The 22,715-nt window shown below is 34.6% G+C and overlaps 2 protein-coding genes, 1 long non-coding RNA gene and 1 other non-coding gene across 5 annotated transcripts; 2 read left to right on the top strand and 2 right to left on the bottom strand.

Moving 5' to 3' along the window:
- Positions 1-3,528: 3,528 nt before the first annotated feature.
- Positions 3,529-8,459, bottom strand: LOC147483416 (eukaryotic translation initiation factor 2 subunit alpha homolog). 2 transcript variants are annotated; one of them, XR_015205043.1, is made up of 8 exons: positions 7,938-8,429; positions 7,400-7,456; positions 7,143-7,229; positions 6,887-7,033; positions 6,677-6,781; positions 4,371-4,469; positions 3,873-4,198; positions 3,529-3,775 (listed from the first exon to the last, which is right to left on the bottom strand). XR_015205043.1 is itself a non-coding variant. In XM_086578021.1 (7 exons), the coding sequence occupies exons 1-7, from the start codon at positions 8,313-8,315 to the stop codon at positions 4,043-4,045; spliced, it is 1,029 nt and encodes a 342-aa protein (XP_086434147.1). In that variant the 5' UTR covers positions 8,316-8,459; the 3' UTR covers positions 3,529-4,042. The 2 variants fall into 2 exon arrangements, 1 of the variants encoding a protein (XP_086434147.1); XM_086578021.1 differs by having other exon boundaries at positions 3,529-4,198; positions 7,938-8,459.
- On the bottom strand, positions 8,387-8,468 carry TRNAS-CGA (transfer RNA serine (anticodon CGA)). The gene has a single exon. It is a non-coding gene; the product is annotated as a tRNA-Ser (tRNA).
- A 1,603-nt stretch (positions 8,469-10,071) lies between these two features.
- Positions 10,072-11,537, top strand: LOC147483414 (uncharacterized). The gene is made up of 2 exons (XR_015205806.1): positions 10,072-10,431; positions 11,171-11,537. It is a non-coding gene; the product is annotated as an uncharacterized LOC147483414 (long non-coding RNA).
- A 5,438-nt stretch (positions 11,538-16,975) lies between these two features.
- LOC147483413 (double-stranded RNA-binding protein 4-like) lies at positions 16,976-18,204 on the top strand. The gene is made up of 3 exons (XM_086579552.1): positions 16,976-17,218; positions 17,592-17,783; positions 17,944-18,204. Exons 1-3 carry the CDS (start codon positions 16,976-16,978, stop codon positions 18,202-18,204), a joined length of 696 nt encoding a protein of 231 aa, XP_086435678.1.
- Positions 18,205-22,715: the final 4,511 nt, after the last annotated feature.

Raw genomic sequence — 22,715 nt, 5'->3', positions numbered from 1 at the left:
ACTCTCCTCTCGATTTCACCCCTTCCCCCATAGTTTAGAATAATTTAGGGTTTATGTTTCTAGCCTCAAACTCCATTAAAACATTTTAAGTTTTTAGTTTAAAATAATTTCTTATTATTACTATGTTTTCTTTTTATTCTTTTATTCCTAATAGTCCCATGAATCAACACTAAACCTTCATTATAAGGGTTTTAAATGAAGCTTTGATAATGACTTGATTTGTTAGAATATGGTATTTGTTTAAGAGCTTCAAGTCTAGGTTTTTTTCTACTTAGAAATAAAGAAAATTAATCTGGACTAGATAATAGTGAGTTTGTCATGAGAATGTGAACAAACTTTCTCTCATGCTAATTAGTTATGACTAGAGATACTATAATTGATTAGGGATCATTAAAGGTCTAGTCTTTATGTTTGCACCTTATGTGAAAATATAAAGACTAGGATTTTCTAAACAACTCTATGATATCATGTTAGGAATTCATCAAAGTAGATTCAAACTCTTTTTATTCTTCTCTATATTTTATTCAAGTTATATTTTATTGCTTAGATAAATTAGTATAAGTTAAATTCATAAGTTAAATTTTGTAGTATAAATTCACATCTATAAATATTGTTCTCACCACTGTTTTCTCGTTTGCCATTAGTTAAATTTGTTTAGGTCTAGATAATTAAGAGTGGAACAACTCAGTACTCTATATATTATTATGAATATATATGTGTGAGAGTAGGAAATAATAATTTATAGCATAAGAATAAGTTAGAGAAATCGATTGTTTTTATTTTATCACCCCCCTCCCCCCAGGTTAATATTTTACATTGTGCCAATATTGCCATTCTTCTTCATCAAGTCATCAACTATGAAAATTAATTCCTACAAAATGGCGATCTGTAGTAGCCATATTTGTGACCAGTGACATCACATGTATAAGAGGCCCAAAAGATAACACTTGCATGAGATAGGAGTACAGGAACTTAACTCAAACTGGGTAGAGAGAGACAAGTGGGTAATTTTGGACCATGAGATAGGAAATAAAGATTAAGGGCTAGGAGAAAACTTAAGGAAGAGTATATAAAGCCCATAAGGAATAGGGTTTGAGGAGGAGAAAAAGAGAAGGCTAGTCCACAAGAAAGTGAGGGAGAGAAATGAGAGAAAAAGGAGAACTACAGTGCGGCTTGATTCCTTAGTAAAGAGGTATGTAGACAACCCAAATGGGTTTAGCTGATCAATTCAAATCACGATTATTTTTCATCCTCCGCATCAAACCGAGGAGTTGAGACATGTAAGATTAAAGAGTATGAATTGGGTTTATACACGATCCAACCTCTAAAACAAGACACAATTAAAGGTAAAAGCCAATTCATATACACAATAAATATAAACAAACTTTATAACTCCATGTTTTATGTTTTTCACAAAAATATAACAATAAAAAAATAAAATAAAAAATAGTATGTTCTCTTTAAGAAAAAAAAAGTTTTGTGCACCAATTACAAGATGGGGATTCAATTTTTGAGTTGATTTGGGGTTAGTATGGATAGTACACAACCTCTTTTGAAATTTATCACATTTGTTTTTTGTTTGGTAGTAGAATTTATTTCCATGGTTGATGAAGAAGAAGGACAATATTATCAAGAAGTAAAATATCAATCCGGATTGGGGAGCTAAGTCAAAGGATTTTAAAAATGAAGGATTAAATCAAAATGCTACTTAGTTTTGGGGTTAAGTAAAAAAAACTTCTATTGAAATAGGTAAATATAGTAAACTTCTAGACATGAAATTCACAAACTTCTAATTCAGATCACCTGTGGAACAGCCCTATAGCCTAAAGAATAAACAACTCAACATAGATCATTTATTGTAGACCATTCTTCCAAGAGTGCATCAGGTAAAAAGTTGATCATTCCTTCCTTGACCCTTGTGACCTTGTCCATTTAAAATGAAAATAGAATTTAAGTGCATCTGTTAAAGTATAATAATATGTTTGGTTGGAATCCTTATGAGATCATAATCTGCTTTAAAACCTATCTGACCTGAAATTTAGTTCTAAGCTTGTGAAATAATTAACGACAATAAAGTGTACCAAATTTCTAACAGTATGTTCATCAAAAATATTAACAGGAAAATCAAACTGCCAGGCTAGGTGGCTTCAATTGGCTAACCATATACGGCATCCATGTATATAACTACAGACATTAGACAATTAAAGAGAACTGAAACAAGTACTTCTTTACTTGCATCTGCACGTAGCAAATTCCTTTGTGTTGGTCTGGTACCATGCACCAGCATAATTCTCTCATTTTAGATCCTGCAATTGCAAACACGGCAACACGGGTTTACCAATTTTGAAATTCATAGTCAATTTAACTAAAAAGTGATGTCCCGGTGGAAAGATTTCCCCATGCAAATCGAACACACGCCATATCTTCAACCTCTTTAGTAATGTACTATTGTTGCATCCAGGGTAATAATAATCTAACTAATATAGCTTTTTTCCATTTTCCAATCACTTTTATATATTCTTGAAGCTGCTTCTGATTGTTCATGTGAACCGACAAAAGTAACATGACTAAGATGTAAAGTTGGGATAACGACTAGCTAGGTAATGAAAAATTGAGGATAAGATTTCCTGCTCTTTATTTGTTTGTCGAATATGAAAAGGGTAGAAAACGAAAGAAAGGGAAGAAAGGGAGAGATGAAATGCGGGCAAACTGTTTCTCAATATATTCTAGTTCTATCAATAAGCAACATAATCTGTGTCATTGTTTCAGGAGAGAACTTTGATAGTTCAGGTGGATAATCATAATTTGTGGAGGAAAAATGAAGCATAGATGCGGAGGTAAAATGCTATTACGAGTACATAGAACAGTAGGAACGCAATTATATGAAATAATGTGGTTCTTTTTCGTCCCTTTGTGCTTAACGTACACACAACTTGCGTTGCCACCCAATAACGTCTACGAATCTACGATTATGCTGTGTTTGATGACTTTGATCAGGATAGGAGCTGGTCTGGGCCAGTGGGCCGTCCCATCTCTAGCAGAATTCTGATGGCCCAAAAATTCTCAACCCTCTCAAGTTCCTGGAGGCAAAATAGAAGTCTACTCTGGGGAAAAATCAGGCGGGGTATGAGTGAAGGGATTCCTCTACTTGTTTCATCAAGAAGTTTTAGGAATTCCTCTTGGATTGACGGTAAGACGGTAAGCATTTCTGGCTGTATCCATGGCTTCATTCCAAACCATTTTATCGAGAAATTTGTAACCCACAAGCCATCCTGCAACCAAATGCTGTATCATCTGTTCTTTATGACGACAAACACCCAAATTTGACACATTCAACATTTACTGGCCAATTCTGCCTACACCATTCAAAAGTCTTGATACCAATAACCCAGTGGAAGAAGTTCTATGGTTTGGAGTCATCATCCATCAGGCCAGGTAGTCCGGTACTATATAATCAGCTTATACACTTCTACGCTCAGAAATCAGAAGCTCATCCAACTAAGTTACCAATGAGCACAACACCGGATACAGAAAAATAGCAAATACGATTGAAAACTTAAATTTATGCTTCGGTTAGGAGATAACCTTCCCACCATACAAAAACTTAAAGAGAAGTTCACTTAATTTGACTCACAAGGAACGGAAGGAGCTCTGTTATCTCTTCCCCACTGTGATACAGTTGAAGCTATTTAATAACAAGTTCTTTCTCAACATATTATGGGAGATAACCTAGATCTTGACTGGTTCTCTAACAAGGGCAATCACGCTCAGAACACTACAACAACAAAAATCAACCGACTTTTTGTCAATGAGTACAAGTAATTTCAACACATGATGTTTGAACTTGGTTTCAAATTTGTTAAGCGACATACTTGTAAGGTATTCAACAAGATCTTCCACATAAGCCAGCGGAATCAGCCTCATGTTGAATAAAATGCTGGGCTCTGAAATGACGTTCATAACAGAATCCTCTGAACTGGTTCTATGCAATTCAGAAGGATTAAAGTAAAAGGGGCTCAAAAACAGCAGGTTTACTTCATGCCTAATCTTGTAGTCCAGCAGGAGAGTTCTCCAGATCAATTTCTCCCATCCCTGTATCTTCCTCTTCATCGCTACCTTCGTCGCCACTAATCTCCTCATTGGCATGACGAAGATTTGCCATATGTTCTTGCAGCAGCTTGTCATCTCGTTCACTCACCTACATTGTTTAGAAAGTCACCGTGTTAAAAAGAACAAAGGAGGGAATGTACTCGGGTTGGACTCAAGAATGCTCCCATGTCCGAGAAATAAGATTATTTCTTGCGGAATGTGTGAAACTAGTTCCAAGGAAGTACAGTCACAAGAAAAAGCAGGAAGGAGATGCCACTTACGGCTCTTGGCGCCTCCTTCACAACAAGTTTCCCCTTGTGTTTGTCGATTGCTTCAGTGCAAGCTTTAATTGCGCTGGTGAGAACCAACATTCCCTGCTCCTGCATATCAGAAAGAAAAACACTGTATACCTTGTCAAACCCACCTACATACAGCGAAATATTGCAAATCGGAAATTTAAGTTTTTTTATTTTTTTATTTTTTTCCTTAATTGAAATAACCAAATCACATATCATGAGGACGGTGACCTAAATTAACATGATATGAATAACAAGATATACAAACCTTTAGGTAACAAACTAAGAAGACATCTCAGGCCTCAGTATTGGGAGAGTTCAGAACATCTTCGGAAACACCAAGAGTTCAATACAAACTAAATGCTATTGGTCTTTCTTTTCAATTAATACTATAGATAATCGTCAGCCTAACAACATGCTGACTAGTATTCACAATTGTTATGTACAACCTCCTTGGTTAAATTCTGAACTTCCAAAGGTTTTAAATTGTTTATAATTACCTTTCCCTGATTTAATTGTAATGCACTTGGTAAACAATTTCATTGGTATAATTGTATAAATCGCCTCGAAGCTGACCTAATTAATTACATCTAAATATCAAACATTCAGCCATTGCAAATAATGGTTTTGTAATGACATGTTTCATAAGTACAGACAAGCCACAGCCAACGAGTCCTGAACAAATCAATTTGAATGAAACCTGATGCAATTAAACTTAAATCACCATTATTTGTGATAGGAAACATATCTAACTACTATAAAGAGAGAAGGCCACTCTACAATACCATTTTCCCATTTTGCATTATGGTTGTTATTTTAGGAACATTTTGTAATATCTTGAATAAGTGGAGGGTAAAAACGTCCCACCAACAGAACTTTTCGACTCCACGAACATTTCATTTTCCCGTTTTACCCCCACCCAACTATTGATATTACAATACAAAAACACTATAAAATGAGTAAATATAATTTTATATAAGGGTATGTATGTCATTCAAGTATAATATGCTTTTCTTTGTACACGTGGGGCTCAAAATTTGTCATCATTAGGCCACTTTGTTAACTTTTGCACGCCATGTGTCGACAAACCAAGAAACAATAAAAAGAAAAAGATTTTTTTTTTTTTTTTTTTTTTTCCATTTTCCACTTTTGTCCCATTTTTTTCATTGTATTACAATACACAATATACTTGATAAAGTGAATTAAATTTAAGGGTCAAACCGTAATTATAAATTTTGGTTCCTAAAATATCCTTACTCAAGTGCATAAATTACTATAGCATAGACAATTTTTTCGTTTTCGATTTTACCCCTCCCAATTCTTGATATTACTTACCAAGTACATATTAGGATTGAAAATTTAAAATAAATACAAAGGTAAAAACATAATTTAAAATTAAAATATTTTTCTTCTTTTTTTGTGTACTACGTAATGAACCCATCTAAATAAAATTATATTATTTAGTTTAAATATATAAATTCATACATGCATTTGTATATATCACGGTCATATTGTCTACTATATAATGAGGTGCAAGGGAGCTAGCCGGGAAGCTGTTTCTTCGTGTTTGCTCGACCCCATTTTTTTTTTCTTTCTTAATTATGTGGACCATATAAAAAATTGTTTTTTTTTTCTCAAGTGAATTCCATTTTTTTTGGAGAAACGCGTCGTAGCATACAAGTGTGAATTATCACGGTCATTGACCGTGCACAGAGTACTAGTTCTTCTTTAATTTATGTCCTTGTCGCTTTTGGAACCGAAAAAGGATAGGAATCAAAACTATTATACAGTTTCTAAGTGTTCTCTTGCTAACTATTGAATTCAGGAAGTCGGTCAAACCAAATCTAGTTAAAGCACATTTAATAACTGTAAGTCTGCAACCTATAGCAGACTGCTCCACCTCGCAAAATTTTAGCATGTTTCAAACTAAACTAGAGTTTGTTTTGGTTGGTATGCATTAGTGTTAGATTAAAAGAAACTGTTTCTGGAATATTAGAATAATTAGCCACACAACAAAGTTCTGAAAAATCTCGAACAAACTAAAAGGATCCATATATCTAGTTGTTGACAGACAGCAGAAGTAACTATAGTGTAGAGAATGAATTGTTAGTATACGAAAACAATTTTCCTTTATAGGTGCTGTGATCGTGGCTCAATGTCCAAATGATATTGGAAAAGTTCAGCTTACTAATAAAGATATAAAAGGCTCCAATACTCAAGTGTAAACTAAATAAAAGGTATAAATCACAGCAAGTGAAGAACTCTACACTACCAAAAAGTTCCATACTTACCTTGTCAAGTGTCTGAGTTGTAAGAACATAGAGTGGGGGAGCCACCAGTTTGATTTTCACAGGGCAATCACTATTTCCAGCTGCTTCAGCTTTCCTCATAGCTTCCTACAATAACATACCAAAAAACTGTGACTTCCACATACGGCATTTCTAAACATAAGCACGGAGTTCAAAATTTGATGCTGGGTGAACTGAATTTTCAATCAGTACCTTGATGTGAAGAACCCCATCAAACTGAAAACATTTCATTTCAATATCTGCACGAATCTTCAATGGTTGTGGGGTCATTCGCCTTCTAATGTTTTTTATTAAAGCATCTTTGACATCTTCTGAGAGAGCAGGTACCACTTTAGCGACCTGTAAGATCAAAATAAATGCTAACTAGTTGAATGCCCTTAAGTAGTACACAAAGGTAAGAGCAACTAGTAACTAGCAACCAGCAAGCATGTCTGTTGCACAATATTACCTCTTGGCCATCAGGACCAACTTCTTTCACTTCACGAGTGAGAGTATTTAATATCGAATCAGGATCGTTCACAACTAACTTGAACGCCTGGTACATATACAGAAGGAAAGAGGAAAGAACAAATCACGAAACAAAGAAAACTGGCCAATTCCCTAAGAAGAGCAGAGACCACTCCAACTATAATTGGAGATACTAATAAAAAAATAAAAACCCAAAAACAATAAGAGAAAAGGAAAAGAGAGGTCCAAAGAATCTACCTCAAAAGCATGCCCATATTTTCGGTAAAGGGGCCAGCCAACATGTAAATAGAGGTCCTGCCAAGGATAAGAAACTGAATGCGTGATTGAACTACGAAAGACAGGGAGAAAACAACACGAGAAAAAAAAAAAATCATATCTTAGCATTTCTTAAGATAGAATATAACTTCCCACCAGCTCCCTTCAATGCAAACGACATTATAGAACAAGACACTAACTGAGTTGTAAATTTAAGCAACAAGGCGAAACAAAAACAACTTATCTGCAGGTGACACATTATACAACTGAGGGGGTTATAACTCGGCAAGTCGAGTCGACTCGTTCAGTCCCAATAAGGCAATAACACATATTTTAATCAATACAACATAAATCCCCCTTTCCCTGCTTAAGGTGAGATTGATCCCAAGTATGCCATCAAACCTCACCCAATAACACATTATAACTTATGAAAGTATCCATTAATCATAACGATGTAAGTTGTGTGATGATAAATGGGCAGTTAAAATAAAGCTGAATTAAGCAAAAAAAGAGACGATACCTCTAAATCGAGGTGGAGAGTCTCAGCAACATGACGCATAATAGAATGAACAAGTTTACTTTTATTATAACGTTCTTCACAAGCAGCAATATCTTCTTCAGAAACTCTTCTTTTACTTAAATCAATGTAACCTTTCTCTTTATCAACTCTTAAAACCATAACGGGTTCTTGTCTACCAACTTTAATCAAACTACTCACACTTCGGATTCTACGACGTGATAGTTCAGAAAACAGTATCATTCCTTCTATGTTGTTGTATTCTAGTAGTGACACGTATGCACCCATGTCTGCTATTGTTTTCACTTGTATCATTACTGCCATGTCTACTTCCGGGTATTTTGATTCGTACATTCGACATTCTAAGTTTGGTGTTGCCATGGCTGGGGGATTTTCAGATTGGGTCTGCTTCTTTTCAAGAGAATAAATATATAAAAAATAAAGAAGAAAAGCGTCGACAGCAGGATTCGAACCTGCGCAGGCAAAGCCCAACAGATTTCGAGTCTGTCTCCTTAACCACTCGGACATATCGACCTTTCACAGTTATTTCATATTAATTAATAATAAATTTTAGTTGGACATAAGCCCAATTCGGTAATATAGAGTATTTTTTTTTTAAGAAGCTTAATTTGGTTATTGTGAAAACACCATACTAGTTTGAGTAGTTTCTCTCCCTGACTTTTGTATTACAAAAATATGAACTCACGTGTACTTTTTGTTGATGCTAGAGATGATAAAGGAAGATGTCTAGCAGGATATACAAGAAAGGATAAAGTGAATTCAACATTTCAATAGGAGAAGCATAAGTAATCAAGGCTTTGGGAAATGGCTAGCCTGACATTAATTCAATTCTGACTATTTTACCAAAAAAAAATTCAGAAAATAAATTTGTTTTCAAGTTGTGTTTTTAGAAGTAATCATAGATTATGTAATAGTTGTGTTTCTCTCCCTTTCTTTCCTAATTCTCTCACTATTTCTGGAAAAAAAAAAAAAAAAAAAAGGCTTCTGTCTAGGAAATGAATATCTATGAGAGATTTTTGGAATGCTTCCAAAAATGTGAAACAATTAATCGAGACACATAAATAGACGTGTCTCGTGTCTCTCTAGTTCCAAGTTCCAACAGATTGGGTGTGAGGTTTTAGTACATAAAATTTTTCATTATGCCAAAATGAGTGCTCAACTGCTCATGTCGTCCCTTACCTTAATGACCCAATTCGGTTATATATTTCAAAAAGGCCCAATTTGGTTAAAACTTCAGTTTCAAAACTCCAATTTTATCTTTTTTCGCGCGTTCCCATAATTTCCATTGTCTCTCTCCCAATTTATCTCTAGTTTCTTTTAGAAAAAAAAAACAAAATGCATCTTATAATCTCAAAAGCACTTGATGGCGAATCGAGCTGATAATAATGTGTTGGTTAAGAAGTAATAAGAAGTTAGTCGTTTGAAACTAGATTGTGTGGATTTTGTGAGGCTAAAAGGGGTAGGGGGCGAGTTCATCAAGAAGTTGGATGAGGTTGTAGAAATTTGTAATGGGGTGGGTTAGTGAGAAAGAGTCGATGCATAAGAGAAACGTAGAGTTGGAAAACAAGGTGTTGGCGTTAGTTAGAGGAAAACAGGCGTGTTCAAGATGGTAAAATCGATAAATTGGAAGTGGATAGTGGAAAAAATGCGTCTTCAAAATCAAGTTGAGGAATTTTTTTTGGAATGATTCCAAATGTGAAGCAATCAATCCAAACGCATAGATTTCTCTCTCTCTTTCTCTCTTTTTCTCTAATTTCTCCACTAATATTTTTTAGAAAAAAAAAAACAAACAAACTAACTGCATCTTCAAGATCGAATCAAATATGGAGAAAGCATTTTTGGAATCCAAATGTGAATCAATCTTTTCGTTGAAGGCAAAGAGAAAAAAATGAAGCTTGTGTTTCTACCACTTTTTTAAACAATTCCTCGGGTGCTTTTAGAGGTAATTATATTTATATTTTATATATTACCAAATCTACAATGCGTAATGAGTCTCAATGCGCACATATCTGGAGCTCACATCTTATCTGGAGCTCACATCTGTCATCTTACCCTATAAAGATGAGAAAATATATAAACGGTAAAACCTATAGATCAGTTGTCTAACTGGCTACACCAAGTTACCAAATTTCTACGTGCTTCCAAAATCCAAAGAAGAAAAAAAAAATTACTCTTCATTCTCAACCTTCGTCACCTCCTCCTTCACCTCAAAACTGATACAATTGAAAATGAGTGTTTAAGAATGACTTTAAATCTGAGAAAGCACTCTCGCTTGTGTTCTCTTCTCTTCTCTTCTTTCACAGTGTCCTAGATAATCCAATGAACGACGGACACAAAAATACTAAAACGGCGTCACCTCATCAGCAAGAGGAAGAAGACGAAGAGCTGCATGGCCTTCTTGTACCCAATATCGACGATCTGCCAGTCAGCCCTCCCTCATCCACTGACTCCAATTTTGTTACATATTTCACCCCTGGTTAGTCTTTACTTTACGATATTACCATGTAATCGGTGTTGAACAGGAAAACTAGAATAGGAAACTGAAAATTACCGATTAAAAAAAATGGAATGCTGAAAATGTCTTGCGAATTAAAATTTTAGCAATATGCATAGATGAGATCTTATTGGTAGTAATTAGAGGCAATTCAAGATAGGTGCACTAATGAAAATCTACATAATAGTTTGTCATATACAGAGTAGGTTAGAAGCTATTATGGCCATTTATTAGCATTTTTTAGTAAATATATTATTTTCATTAAGATACAACTCTTCAATTTAGTGTTCGTATCGACAACATGCTGTTTGTCTCGATATGCTAACACTTACTCGCCTTGTATATACTTTCGTTTTTCATATAAAACAGTAGTCGAAATATTGATGATGCACTGATATGCTAACATACGCCTTGAACATCTATAACTTCGTAAATATGTTCGCCTTTTATATAAAAACAAGAACTCAAAATTTTGATGCCTCTTTTGGCGTAAGCTATGTGATGATGATGATGATACATTAGTGCAAGAACTCTTTAACGGAAATGATCTCCAAGTTTTTACACTTCATCCATTCTCTGAATTGTGAGGGATCTTACATATGATCCTATGGGTTATTAGAAAGAGCCTCTGATACATCCCCTTGGTTTCCCTGATATAGCTTGGTAAAATATTTCTCTATAATATTATTCATCTATTAATTCCATTGTTTTGTTTCGGCAGGCTTTCGAGTTGAGCTGGTTCTTGTTGGTTATTGGTGTAGCTTGTGTAACAGTTGACGTCGAGGTCTACCTAGAGAGCATAGAGGGGGCCTTGGATTCACTTATTAACCATCAAGCTTCTTGTGTCGTCATGCTTCGATTTTGATAGAATGTCGGATTTGTGCTTATTAGCATTCAGTTTGAAGATATTAGTTTGTCGGATAAAAGAAATAATGAAGGTTACTACACCTATTTATCAGAAAAGTTTATGTTAGATTAGCATATAGTCGTGGGAATTTCCATTATTAGAGGATTGGTTCCAAATATACTCTTAGGAAGAATTGTAAACTAAAGAATAATTTTGATGAAAGTATTACAAAGTTAATTCATTACTTTTGTTATTGATCACCCTCCATCGAAAGCTTTGATCTTGCTCTGTGTATTATACTATTATGTACTGCAAGCCACTGGATGACCTTGTCTATTATCTGGTGGTGTGTTTTTCTTAGACTTCACTTCAACCTCACTGCTTTGTTCCTTGATTAGATTACTTCCATACGTGGTGCATATGCTACATTATTCCTTACACCTGCTTGTTAGTTCTTCTTCCTGGAAATTAGGAAAATTGAAGAACAGACCTCTCTCATAGCAGTTTCAGATTGTTCAGTGGATTTGTGAGGCTACATTTGGCCTGTGGTGTCTGCTACAACATGAGATGCTCATCTTGCTTTGGGTGTATCTTAGTATGTAGTTTGAATTACTTATAAGAAGGTCTGGAGTGTTTCTGTTGGTTTGCCACTGGAGCTATATAAGATTTCTAAATAAGTTGCTATTTGAATAGGCTTTAAAAGAAACGGATAGTGTAGTAGATTGAAGTGGGTAGATTGAAGTGGGTGTATTATTTGTATTACTTAGAGCTGAATGCTAGTTGGGAAAACAGGTAACATCACCCATGCATCTATTTTTGTCAAAGGGATTCCTTTGAGCCCAAAAGTATGGAACACGACTACAGAGCACTGCATGGGATGGGATGTGGTGTCCAGAAATCTTTTGCTTAATCCTTGTTGAGCTAGTGAAATCGACTTACTTATTAGTCATTGAACTAGGCTCTAGTTCATAATGCAGCAAATGCATCTCTCCTTTTTTCTTTGAACTTAATCATTTATACAAGAAAGTTTTACAAACTACAAAAAATTGCCAAGAAGAAGAAAAAGAAAAGAATATCCCAATTTACAATCACAAAGATGCACCGACGGATGAGATCCCAACTAGTATGGCATGCCAAATATCATGTATATAACTTCCCTCACAAACCTAGAACAGATAAGGATATCCAACTTTTGGCTACCGTTGAGAAGTGGAGGACCTCTACATTATGACATCTCTTGCTTCACATGCATCAGCACTAAAATTCGCCTCATCAAGTAGCTGAGAATTGCGCGAAAAGCTTTTAGCCAAAACTCAATCAACATGAATCTTTTTGGTTGTCAATGAATCCGTTAGCACTTCTGATATTAGCCATCATCTATTGAAGGACACTGCAACTCGGCATAAGATCCCGCTTGATAGTTTGTTAACATAACCACTTCTATTATGCGTGATCGAATGTTTTGATAGTTCAAAGAGATGTGATAAAAAGAAACCATCGGGCGAATCACATAAAAAATAGTTTACAGTTCGTGAGAGTAACTAACTATCTAAATTTACCCATAGCTCGAGATAGCATTCCATCTCGGCTTCTTCATAATCAGTCCTTTCTCGAGCCAACCAAACAGATTCACAAAAACCGTCAAAATAAGGAACATTGGTAGAACCCTTCATCGTTACTATGAGGTCATCTAACATCCGATAAATCACAGGAGAACAAGGGTGTGTTTTATTTGCAACACGGAAAGAATGGGTTTCATTGCTAATGGTAATCCAACTGCACCCTGGTAGCTTCCTCAAACCTCTTCCTTTCATCTTTTTCCTCAGGTCTGCCACAACATCATATCCCACCTCTTGACCGAAGCATATGGTTGAACTTATCTAAAGGGGTAGAAATGTAGAATACAAGCCATATCCTTAAAAAAGTGCTATGCATAAAGAATGCATCCTAACACAAAGATAATGTCAAAATTCATTACAATCTCAAATTAAAAAGAACAACCAAGGCAGACAAGATAGCCTCAATGCTGAATAACCTCGCGTGGGTTGCTTGAGACTGAACAAGGCATCCACATGTTAAGCATTAAGGCTATGAAAATAGACAAGTCTCATTTCACCTCTACCCTGGAACTATTACAGCCCATTTTGTTATTTCTTGCCCTGAGTATCATTCTTAACTGATAATGAAGAAAACAGCTAGAATCCCAGATACTGAATTCTCGAAAAACTTCTTTGCCAAGCCCCTATATATCTCATACATTAGTTTTCCCCACTTGAGAAAATTCTCATAGAAAGCTCTAATCCGATTCTATATACACACATGCAAATATTAAACAATATTAGTGATTCTACAATACAAGACTACAAAGTAACATCGGCAGAACCATATACAAAGACCCGACTAAATCAAAAGCATATGCAACAAGAAATCATTTAAATGACCAAATTGAGTTGAAGGAAAACACTTGCCGCAGAATAGCAATGGAAACACAAAAATGAATAAAGAAAGAAACTTATCTGCACCCAATGTAAAACACAGTTATGGCAAACTTGGAGCACTAGCACTGTACATCCATACCATATCCTTCACTCGTATCAAATACCATTATTTGACCACCATCAATTTAGAACTTGATAAGATATCAACTTAGGCATAAGAAATAATAAAATTTTAACTTAAGTACATCACAATAACAACCAGATAGAAATTCAATGTTGTTGCACTAACTGACAACATCAACAAGATAATGTTTGTCAATAGTCTAATCCAGAAAACAAAAGCATACACTTCTACTCAATAATGAAAAATATTTTCTTAATATTAACTGAAAATATCAATAAGAGAATGTTTGTCACGTCGCTGGGATGACGAACCATCCTTCCTACGAGATGGCACCTAAATAATATATGAAATGTCTTCCTGTAGGTTTACACAAAAACCATATTAGTTCAAAATAAGTGTAAAGAAGTCATAAAGTTGGATGCGCAAAAAGTAGAATGAAAAAAGAAAATTTTAAATATTGCACAATGTAGGAGCCTCCTACCAAGTCAGTCTGAATCACTCAGAATCACATGGTCGCCCAAATGATCATCTCTGCAAGAGACAAGTGGAAATGCATCAAAGTGAGACATGAAATATGATTTCCACTCATCTGCGATTTCACGATGATGTTTTTCCCAAAACGTCGCGATCTTTGGCATTGGACAATTTGCTTCCAAATTCAACTTTAAAAAGTGGTTTGGAACACACCCAATACCAATGACTTTATAGTCATTCTCATTGAATGCTGACTTTAACGGCAGAAAAGTGTGACAACCTGCCATTGAAAAATACACAATCGCAACGTTATACTTTGATACTGCAAGATACCCATGTTCAGGTAGCAACATCCATTTCTCTTCAGGAGCATCACCCTTAAAGTGTAATAGACTTCTCTCACAAGTCAAAACGAGTCACATTTTCATAACCGAACATCCGTATGTATTCTTCCTTACTTGCGTGCAACTCTGAAATCAGATTAACTCGTACTTGGACCCAGCCCTCCTCGCCATACCTCAATGCCATGGCCAAGGCCCTAAATCTACAGTTGTCGTCACCCTTTGGATCTTCAATATCCAAAATTAAAGGTTGTAGAACGTCTGGGAAGTAGTCCAAATAACGATAGAAGGAGCAATCACCCATATCCTTACCAAACCCAACCTAAAACAATAACAAATAGTTATCTTCGTGCTTGTAACAAGTAAAATGAGTATTATGTGAATGCACCTTTTTCGTTGTTACTATGGGGGTATTGTCTAAAGAATCTCTAGCACACACCGTTTCAAAGGTATAACAACATCTCACTATGCAACTATTTTTCTTTTCATTAATATAGTTTCTACTTAATCATAAAATTCTTAGAATGAATTTACCTTCCGTTTTGCTTTCATTGTCTCCTTCATCAGCTCAGGAGTGATAGGTGAAGCATCTTTATATCTAATAATTGGCACTGGAGTATTCTCTAGTTCCATTAAAGCTGCTTCGAAACATCTCATCTCAGGATCATTCTCCCATTTCTTTGCTGATATTTCCAACTTAACTCTATCCCCAATTTGGTTGACATGGGACTCTAAACCTTTAAAACTCTCATCAAGATACGATTTCATTGCACATAAATCTAACTTCACGCCAACCACCTCCTTATGTAGTTTTTCCATTCGAACCTGAAAATCAAAACTAAATAAATAAATATTAATATTTGAGGCTTCAACGACATATTGATAACTCTAGTCGAGCATAACAATTGACCTTTAACATCCTTTAGACGTTCATTTTGACTTGCAAACGAGAAGGTGCAGTATACGAATATATGAGAACTAACACAGCAAAATTTAGAAAACAGTCAAACTTCTATTACTTCTATTACTTCTCAAGAAGAAAATACGGGTATTATTTGAACAAAAACAATAATTACTACCTGGGAGACATAATGAAACTAAGTAACAAAACCAAGGAACAAAAAGAAAAATAACATGACAAACTAAAAACTTCTAAGCAACGGGAAATGGGTGTATACCTCAGAAATGTGAAGTCCACTGATATCCTTTAATGAACCAATGCTAATAAAAGTGTCACCTCTAAGGGTAATGAGCGTTATAAAGGAAACAAATGAAGAAAATGACTAGAGACGTGGGGGGTTTGAACCTTGTTGTGGGGGTGGTTTGGGAGTTCCGAAATACCTCTGAAATAACCTCAGCAATTTCTTTTTTAAGTTTGTTTACCTTGTCAACCCTATTTAGATTTGGTTTACCTTGCCAATCCTTGTCAACCTCCGAATCTAATGCTAACTGATTAGATTCAGTTTAGCTCATCAGTTACCTTGTTTACCTCTTAGAGTCCATTTGAGTATCTCTACGTGTTTCCTGATTTCTCGAAACAACCAAGTCATAAATCTCTACGTGTTTCCTGATTTCTCGAAACAAAAAGAAAGAAATCACTCTTCATTTTCATCCTCCATCGCCCTCCTCCACCAAAAAATAAAAAAACACTCTCCACCCTAAAATAAAAGACAGGAGCCACGCCCTTTTAGATTGATTAGGAAGGCACGAGTTCTTTGATAGGTACTCTTTCTCTCTCAGCCTTCACTTTGATTTCTTCTCAATTTTGGTTTCATCTTTTAACTAAGATTTGATTCTATTTGCAATTCAAGGTTTTCGATTAAAATGAGATTGACTGTCATAGAAAGATACATTTGTTTTGATAAGATAGATTAACTTGTGATTTTTTTTCATTAAGTTTGGTTGTGTGTTTGAGGTGGTTCATGTGTCTGCATGTTTATAGTTAATATACAAACTCTGACTATTATAGTTTATAGTTTGCATGTTCATATATATGAATTATATAGTTACCAAATATCGTTGAGGATAATTATGGCCTATTAATGCAAAGACAGAATCTGACTAGGTTTTAAAGTCACCTATTACATTACCTTTGACAATGAGTATCATAGATTAAATCTGCGGAATGGTTTTTTGTCTGACAATGAGTATCATAGATTAAATATGCAGAATGGTTTTTTGCTTTTTCCCTTCTAATAATTTTTTTTTTGTCTAGATACTTTTTAACTCGGTGCAAAAAAGTTGTTGGCATGGATTTTATTTTTTTGTCTAATTGGGAACACCCCGTGGTCTAATTGAAGTCATGATGCATAAGAACCGATTGCAAGAGTATGCTCAGAAATCCAAACTGCCACTTCCGACCTATACTACTGAATGCTTTGGAACTGTGCCACAATTTAGATCTTCTATTTCTGTTGATGGGGGAAATTATATATTAGTTGAGACATTTCTACATAAGAAAGAGGCAGAACAGAATACTGCTAAAATTGCTCTGGAATCTATATTGAATAAGGTCAAAGACAAAGGATGTCCAATAATAGATGAGGTGTGTTGCATGCATGCGTGTGTCTGTGTGTGTGCGCGCACACATGTCCGTATGCGTACTCATGTTATATGGCGATTAGACTATTTTACTTGGATGACATGTCCAAAATCCAAATCATAGTGTCGTCCAGTGGCCTACTGGTCAAGACTTGAGAGGTTGGTATCAAGGTCTTGGGGTAAGAACTTGAGGGGAATAAATGGTATTAAGGAAGAAAAGTTTTAACTATAATTGAAGAAAGACATGTCCAAGTCATAGTTATGTTGTGACTTGATTTAATTAAGCCTTACTTATGCTATTTTACTATTATATTAAACCTTGTTCTACTTTTTCCTCTTAGGTTATATATTTTTATTTGTTTTTGTTACTCTTGCAGGATATGACCTATTGCAAATCTATCCTTAATGAATTTGCTGTGAAGATTGGTTTGGAAATGACTATTTATACAACTACCCAGTCAAATTGTCTTATTCCAGTGTTCATCTCAACTTTGGATTTCCATGGTAAAACATATATCGGTACTCCCGCCAGAAGCAAAAAGGCGGCAGAACAAATGGGTGCACGTTCTGTTATCAAATTAATTTTAGGTAGTTCTTTATGTTTTGATTCATGTTGATTAGATTTGTGGTTACATGGATTTTACTTTAACTACCTCTTAGATGATATTATCATGCAATTAGACCTGTTTGTTGGAGTGCTTTGAGTTCGCTTATTGAAGTAATTTGCAGGTACTGAGGCGGGATCAGTTCTATCTCAAATCATCAAATCCAAAAAGCGCGTTTTTTATGCATGCATTGCCCAAAGTCAGTAAGAACGCAATGTTGCCAATGGTTCCGTGTTCAAAAAAATCTGCACAAATTAGAGATGCCCCAGAAATGCATTTAGATGTCCAACCATCAAAAAAAGTAAAGTTAGAACATTTGTGTGGATGTAGTACGGGTGTGGTTATCAGTGTATTGGCAAAGCAAGCTAAAGATCAAGTTATGTAAGCCTTGCGAGGTGTCTCCGATCATGGTTAAATTGTAGTTTGTCGTAAATTTTTTGATTATCCGCATTTGTTTGAATAAAATAGGGCAGTCTGGTCTAGTTGTATTCCTCTGACAGTATAAGGCTTTTCTAGTAATGGTGTTTATCTATGTTAGTTGCAATGGTATGAGGCTACATTTGTTCATTAAATTAAAGCGAATTGCTAATTAGTCTTGGATGCCTTCTGTGTACTGCGTCCACCTGTAAGGCTAAAATTGATATGATATTGTGTGCTTTAATGATTGATATTTGATGTTTGGTGTGATCCCAGCATACAGACAGATAGCTACAAGCCTTAAAATTTTCAGAATCTAATATAACAAGGGAGGGAAGTTTTATGACCTACGGCTGGGATTCAATATGAGCGGGTATAAATCGAGGGCCACCGTTCCGCCACGTGTTGGAGTTTGATGGCAATTAAGACTTCCCATTAATTTACCAAATCAAATAATAGTAATTAAGACTTCTATTTATTAAATCAATAAATAATGATAGTTAAAATTTGTTATTAATTAAGCAAATCAATAAATAATGGTTTAATTGGTAATTAAAACTTTTCATTAATTTATTAAATCAATAAATAATGATAGTTAAATTTTTTTTATTAATTTTGCAAATCAATAAATAATGGTTTAATTAGGTAATTAAAAAATAATTTTCTAATAATATCAAATTAATTAATTCTTTTGCAATATTTCAAAAATTAAAATAAAGAACTCAGTTCAATCAAAATTTTCAAAAAAAAATTTTATTATCAAAGTTGATATTTAAGGAATCAAAAATCCTACACATCGATTGTTCCCACATAGTCACCACAATGTAAGGTTTTTTGACACCGACAACAAGTTTTCAGGAGGCCACCCATCCTATGACTACTCCTACATGTGCAAACTTCACTACATAGTTTCCATGAATCCATAAATCCGGAAAAAAAAATCTCTATGTTGGGATTTGGCGAATGAATTACTTATGTCTCATATCTCAAACAACTTCATAGATGCTAGAATTCATACATGAGGTGACCCTTGCCCCACGGGCTAGGCACCTTTCCAAGTACCTGTTTCAACCTCGCTTCACGGGCTAGGCGATGCAGTATATTCCCACACGGGCCGGGGTATTACACTATATGCCAAAGATTTAGACTATCTAAAATACTAAAATAAAATTAGCAAATTATTTAAGGTTTCTACCATTTTTCCAAAAGCAATTTATTAAAAGACAAGTCTACTTAAAAATCAAAATAAAAAATAACAAGTTTATTGAGAAGTTCTTATAGAGATGATCAACGAGTTCAATAAGGTTTTTTTCATGGGTATTTTAATTTCTTAATTGATAGCTTACAAGAATTTAAAACGGATCGGAAAGTTATGACAAGTATGAATTGGATATTACTCTGAGAGTTAATTGGTTAAAATATAGGATGAGACATACTCTAAAATAGTTGGATTTCAATGAAGTCAATAACATGCGAGGCGTTAAAATATGAGGGCGACAAAACCATTATGCAACACTTTAAAATGGATAGTTGGTTTACATCGTCTCGATGAACAGTTGGAATTATAGAAAAACTATGAGTTAACGAAAATGAAATAAACAAAAACAATTCAAAACCATAAAATGAAATCAAATTATAAAATTTAGGAAAAGTCACATTACCTCCGGTGCATGTAGTCACCGTTTATATATATATATATATATATATATATATATATATATATATATATATATCTGAATTAAGTTTTTTTTGAACTACAAAATTTCATGTTCAGTCCGTTGAAGTATGTTCAAAATAATTTTTGTAGAGTGAATTTGACACAAATCTTTTTCTATTTTTTATTTCATGTCTTATACTTTACCGGTTACGTTGAAGTAAGAGATGAGTCAGGTGTGCCGTCATGAGTCGAACAAGAACAAATTAACATTTGTTGATATACCTTACAATGTGCAAATGATTGCTCAAAGTGTAGTTAACTGTTGCAGTGAATATTCTCAATTGTATAGTATGGTTCAATTACCTGCCCAATAACTTTGGTATATTTGCAATTTGCATATGTTTTCTATTTACATTTTCAATGTCAACAGTGATTGTATTGCTTCAATATCCCAAAATAACAAACACAAAGAAGGTTTTGCCAAAATTCTTTGCGACATGGTGTTCATAGACGTGTAGAGATAGCACCAAAGATAAAAGACGACAACATAATTTGTGCCTTCATGGCTAGCTGGAGCGTATATCATATTCATATTTTGTAATTATATATATATATATATATATATATATATATATATATATATATATATATATATATATATAGGGGAGGGATAGAGGCACATTCTTATGCGCACATTATAGCCACATTTTTCACATACAAATGAATTAAGGTCTGGTTTTTGGTGGAGATGATCTTCCCACCATAAAGATCATTCTCACAAAAAATTATAATATTTGGATATGTCTAACCATGTAAAAATTAGTGTTCATTTTTGAGCTCTTTATCTAACGGTCCAAAAATTTTGTGAGCATGTTCTAAGGTTAGATTTCTTTGAATGAGATGAATTTTTGTGAGCATGTTCTCCATGGTGGGGAGATTATATCTACAAAAATTCAGCATTTAATTCAACTTTTAAATCCATGATTTTGCTTAGATTAATTTACAATGTGGCTAGAATGTGGCTACAGTGAATGTGCCTCTATCTTTCCCCATATATATATATATATATATATATATTTTTATATTATTATTATTTATTATTATTATTATTTTTTGTAGTTTATTTTATTTTTTAATATCGGAAACTAAATCATTAGGAGGGTGTATATACATGTTAGGGATACATATTGCCAAAACATGTGTGATGTATAAAGTTTGTGGACAAGCACATTTAATGTATCATATTAGTCAAAATTGTTTCGGTTGGATAAATTTTTCACAAGTACTTTTTGTTTTTGTTTTATTTCTTGAAATTGTGAAAAATACATGAATTAAAATATATATCTTCAAGACAAAAAACTGTACCAAAATCATAAAATAATGAATCAATAATTATTATTTAAATAAGAGACGAACATAGAGATGATGTTTGTTAAAACTGTGGCTAGGAGAAATATTAGTGAATCTAAACAAGAAAAAATAATAATAAATAAATAAATAATATTAAAAAAATCAATGCAAATCAAGAAATTCAAAAACAATCCGTGCCAAAGGCACGGGCATTACCTAGTCAACTTAACAAAATAGCTCGCTTTCCTAACTCGCGGCTAGGATTCAATCTAAGGGTGGATAAATCGAAGGCCATCGTTCTGCCACGTCGATTAGGAATAATTAATAGTATGAAACCCTTCGGAGTGCAAACCCCTTCGTTCTCACTTTCGCCATTATGGCAATTACTTCTCCTCAGCGGTGGATTAGTTTCTCTCTATTTTTCATCTTCCCCAATATTGAACTTAATCTCTCTCTCTCTCTCTCTCTCTCTCTGAGCTTTCATTCTACTTCACTCAAGTTTTTTGGGTAAGCAACTCCATTGAAGAAAAAAGATGCATGGATAACTGTCAATCAAATTATTCTAAATTCTGTCACGCGATGTAAGTTTTCCCACCTAAATTCTCCTTCAATTGTGATATTTCACATACTCATGTTCGATTATGCGATTATTTATACCTTTTAATTTCCTTGCTTGCATATTGTTAAATAAATCGCTCTCACTGCTTGATTTAGGCCTGATTGCATCACTGGGTGTTAATTTGTATCAATATGTTTGTTTTCCTCTTTCACATGTCGGCTTTTCTTATTTTTGGTGTTCCACTATATTTTTGTGGAACTTTTGAGAACTCGAGTATTTCAAACTGTTGGGAATTGGTGCAGGCTTGAGCATTTTTCATGAAGATTTGTGCGCTTAATCAATTGGCATGGACATAACTAATGCGTGCCAAATTTGCGATGAATTGATGCATTTACAAGGTAAAGTTTCTATCCTCTTTTCTTCTTTTGCTTCTGTTTTGATTCAGTTGAACTATTGGGTTTTAAAATAGATTAAATATGGACGTCACTGAAATTGATCTCCACGTACCCGCAGTGTTTTGATCCAGGTTGGTCAGATAGTGGCATCACATGGTTCGTCGCAGAACAGCCCGATTTAGCTCCAGGGGGAGCTACTCATTGTAGATGTCCACTAATTTCAGCAGATGTTTGGCATGGTTCTGATTCGCTTTCAGTTTAGATAGGAACTGAGGTTGCCAGATTCTAATGAGCTCTTAGTTGCACGCAGCAGAAGCATTCGGAGACAGAGATCAGAAAGGTCGTTACAGAGATGTTACCGGGGCATATAGGAGGCCACCGCTTTCCTCAATCCATTCCAAATGGTGCAGCGAGACTTCTGAAATATGTCTAAGTGGCGTTTGACCTGGGGTGGGTGCTCTTTTTGTTGCATGGTTTAGAACCCAGGTGAACAAGGTAGGCATTGAGGTTTGAACAAT

This window comes from Coptis chinensis, chromosome 8, assembly GCF_015680905.1.
Source record: "Coptis chinensis isolate HL-2020 chromosome 8, ASM1568090v1, whole genome shotgun sequence".
NCBI classification, from domain to species: Eukaryota; Viridiplantae; Streptophyta; class Magnoliopsida; order Ranunculales; family Ranunculaceae; genus Coptis; species Coptis chinensis.
Note: the sequence above shows the minus strand (reverse complement) of the source record. Positions and strands in the feature narration are given on the sequence as shown.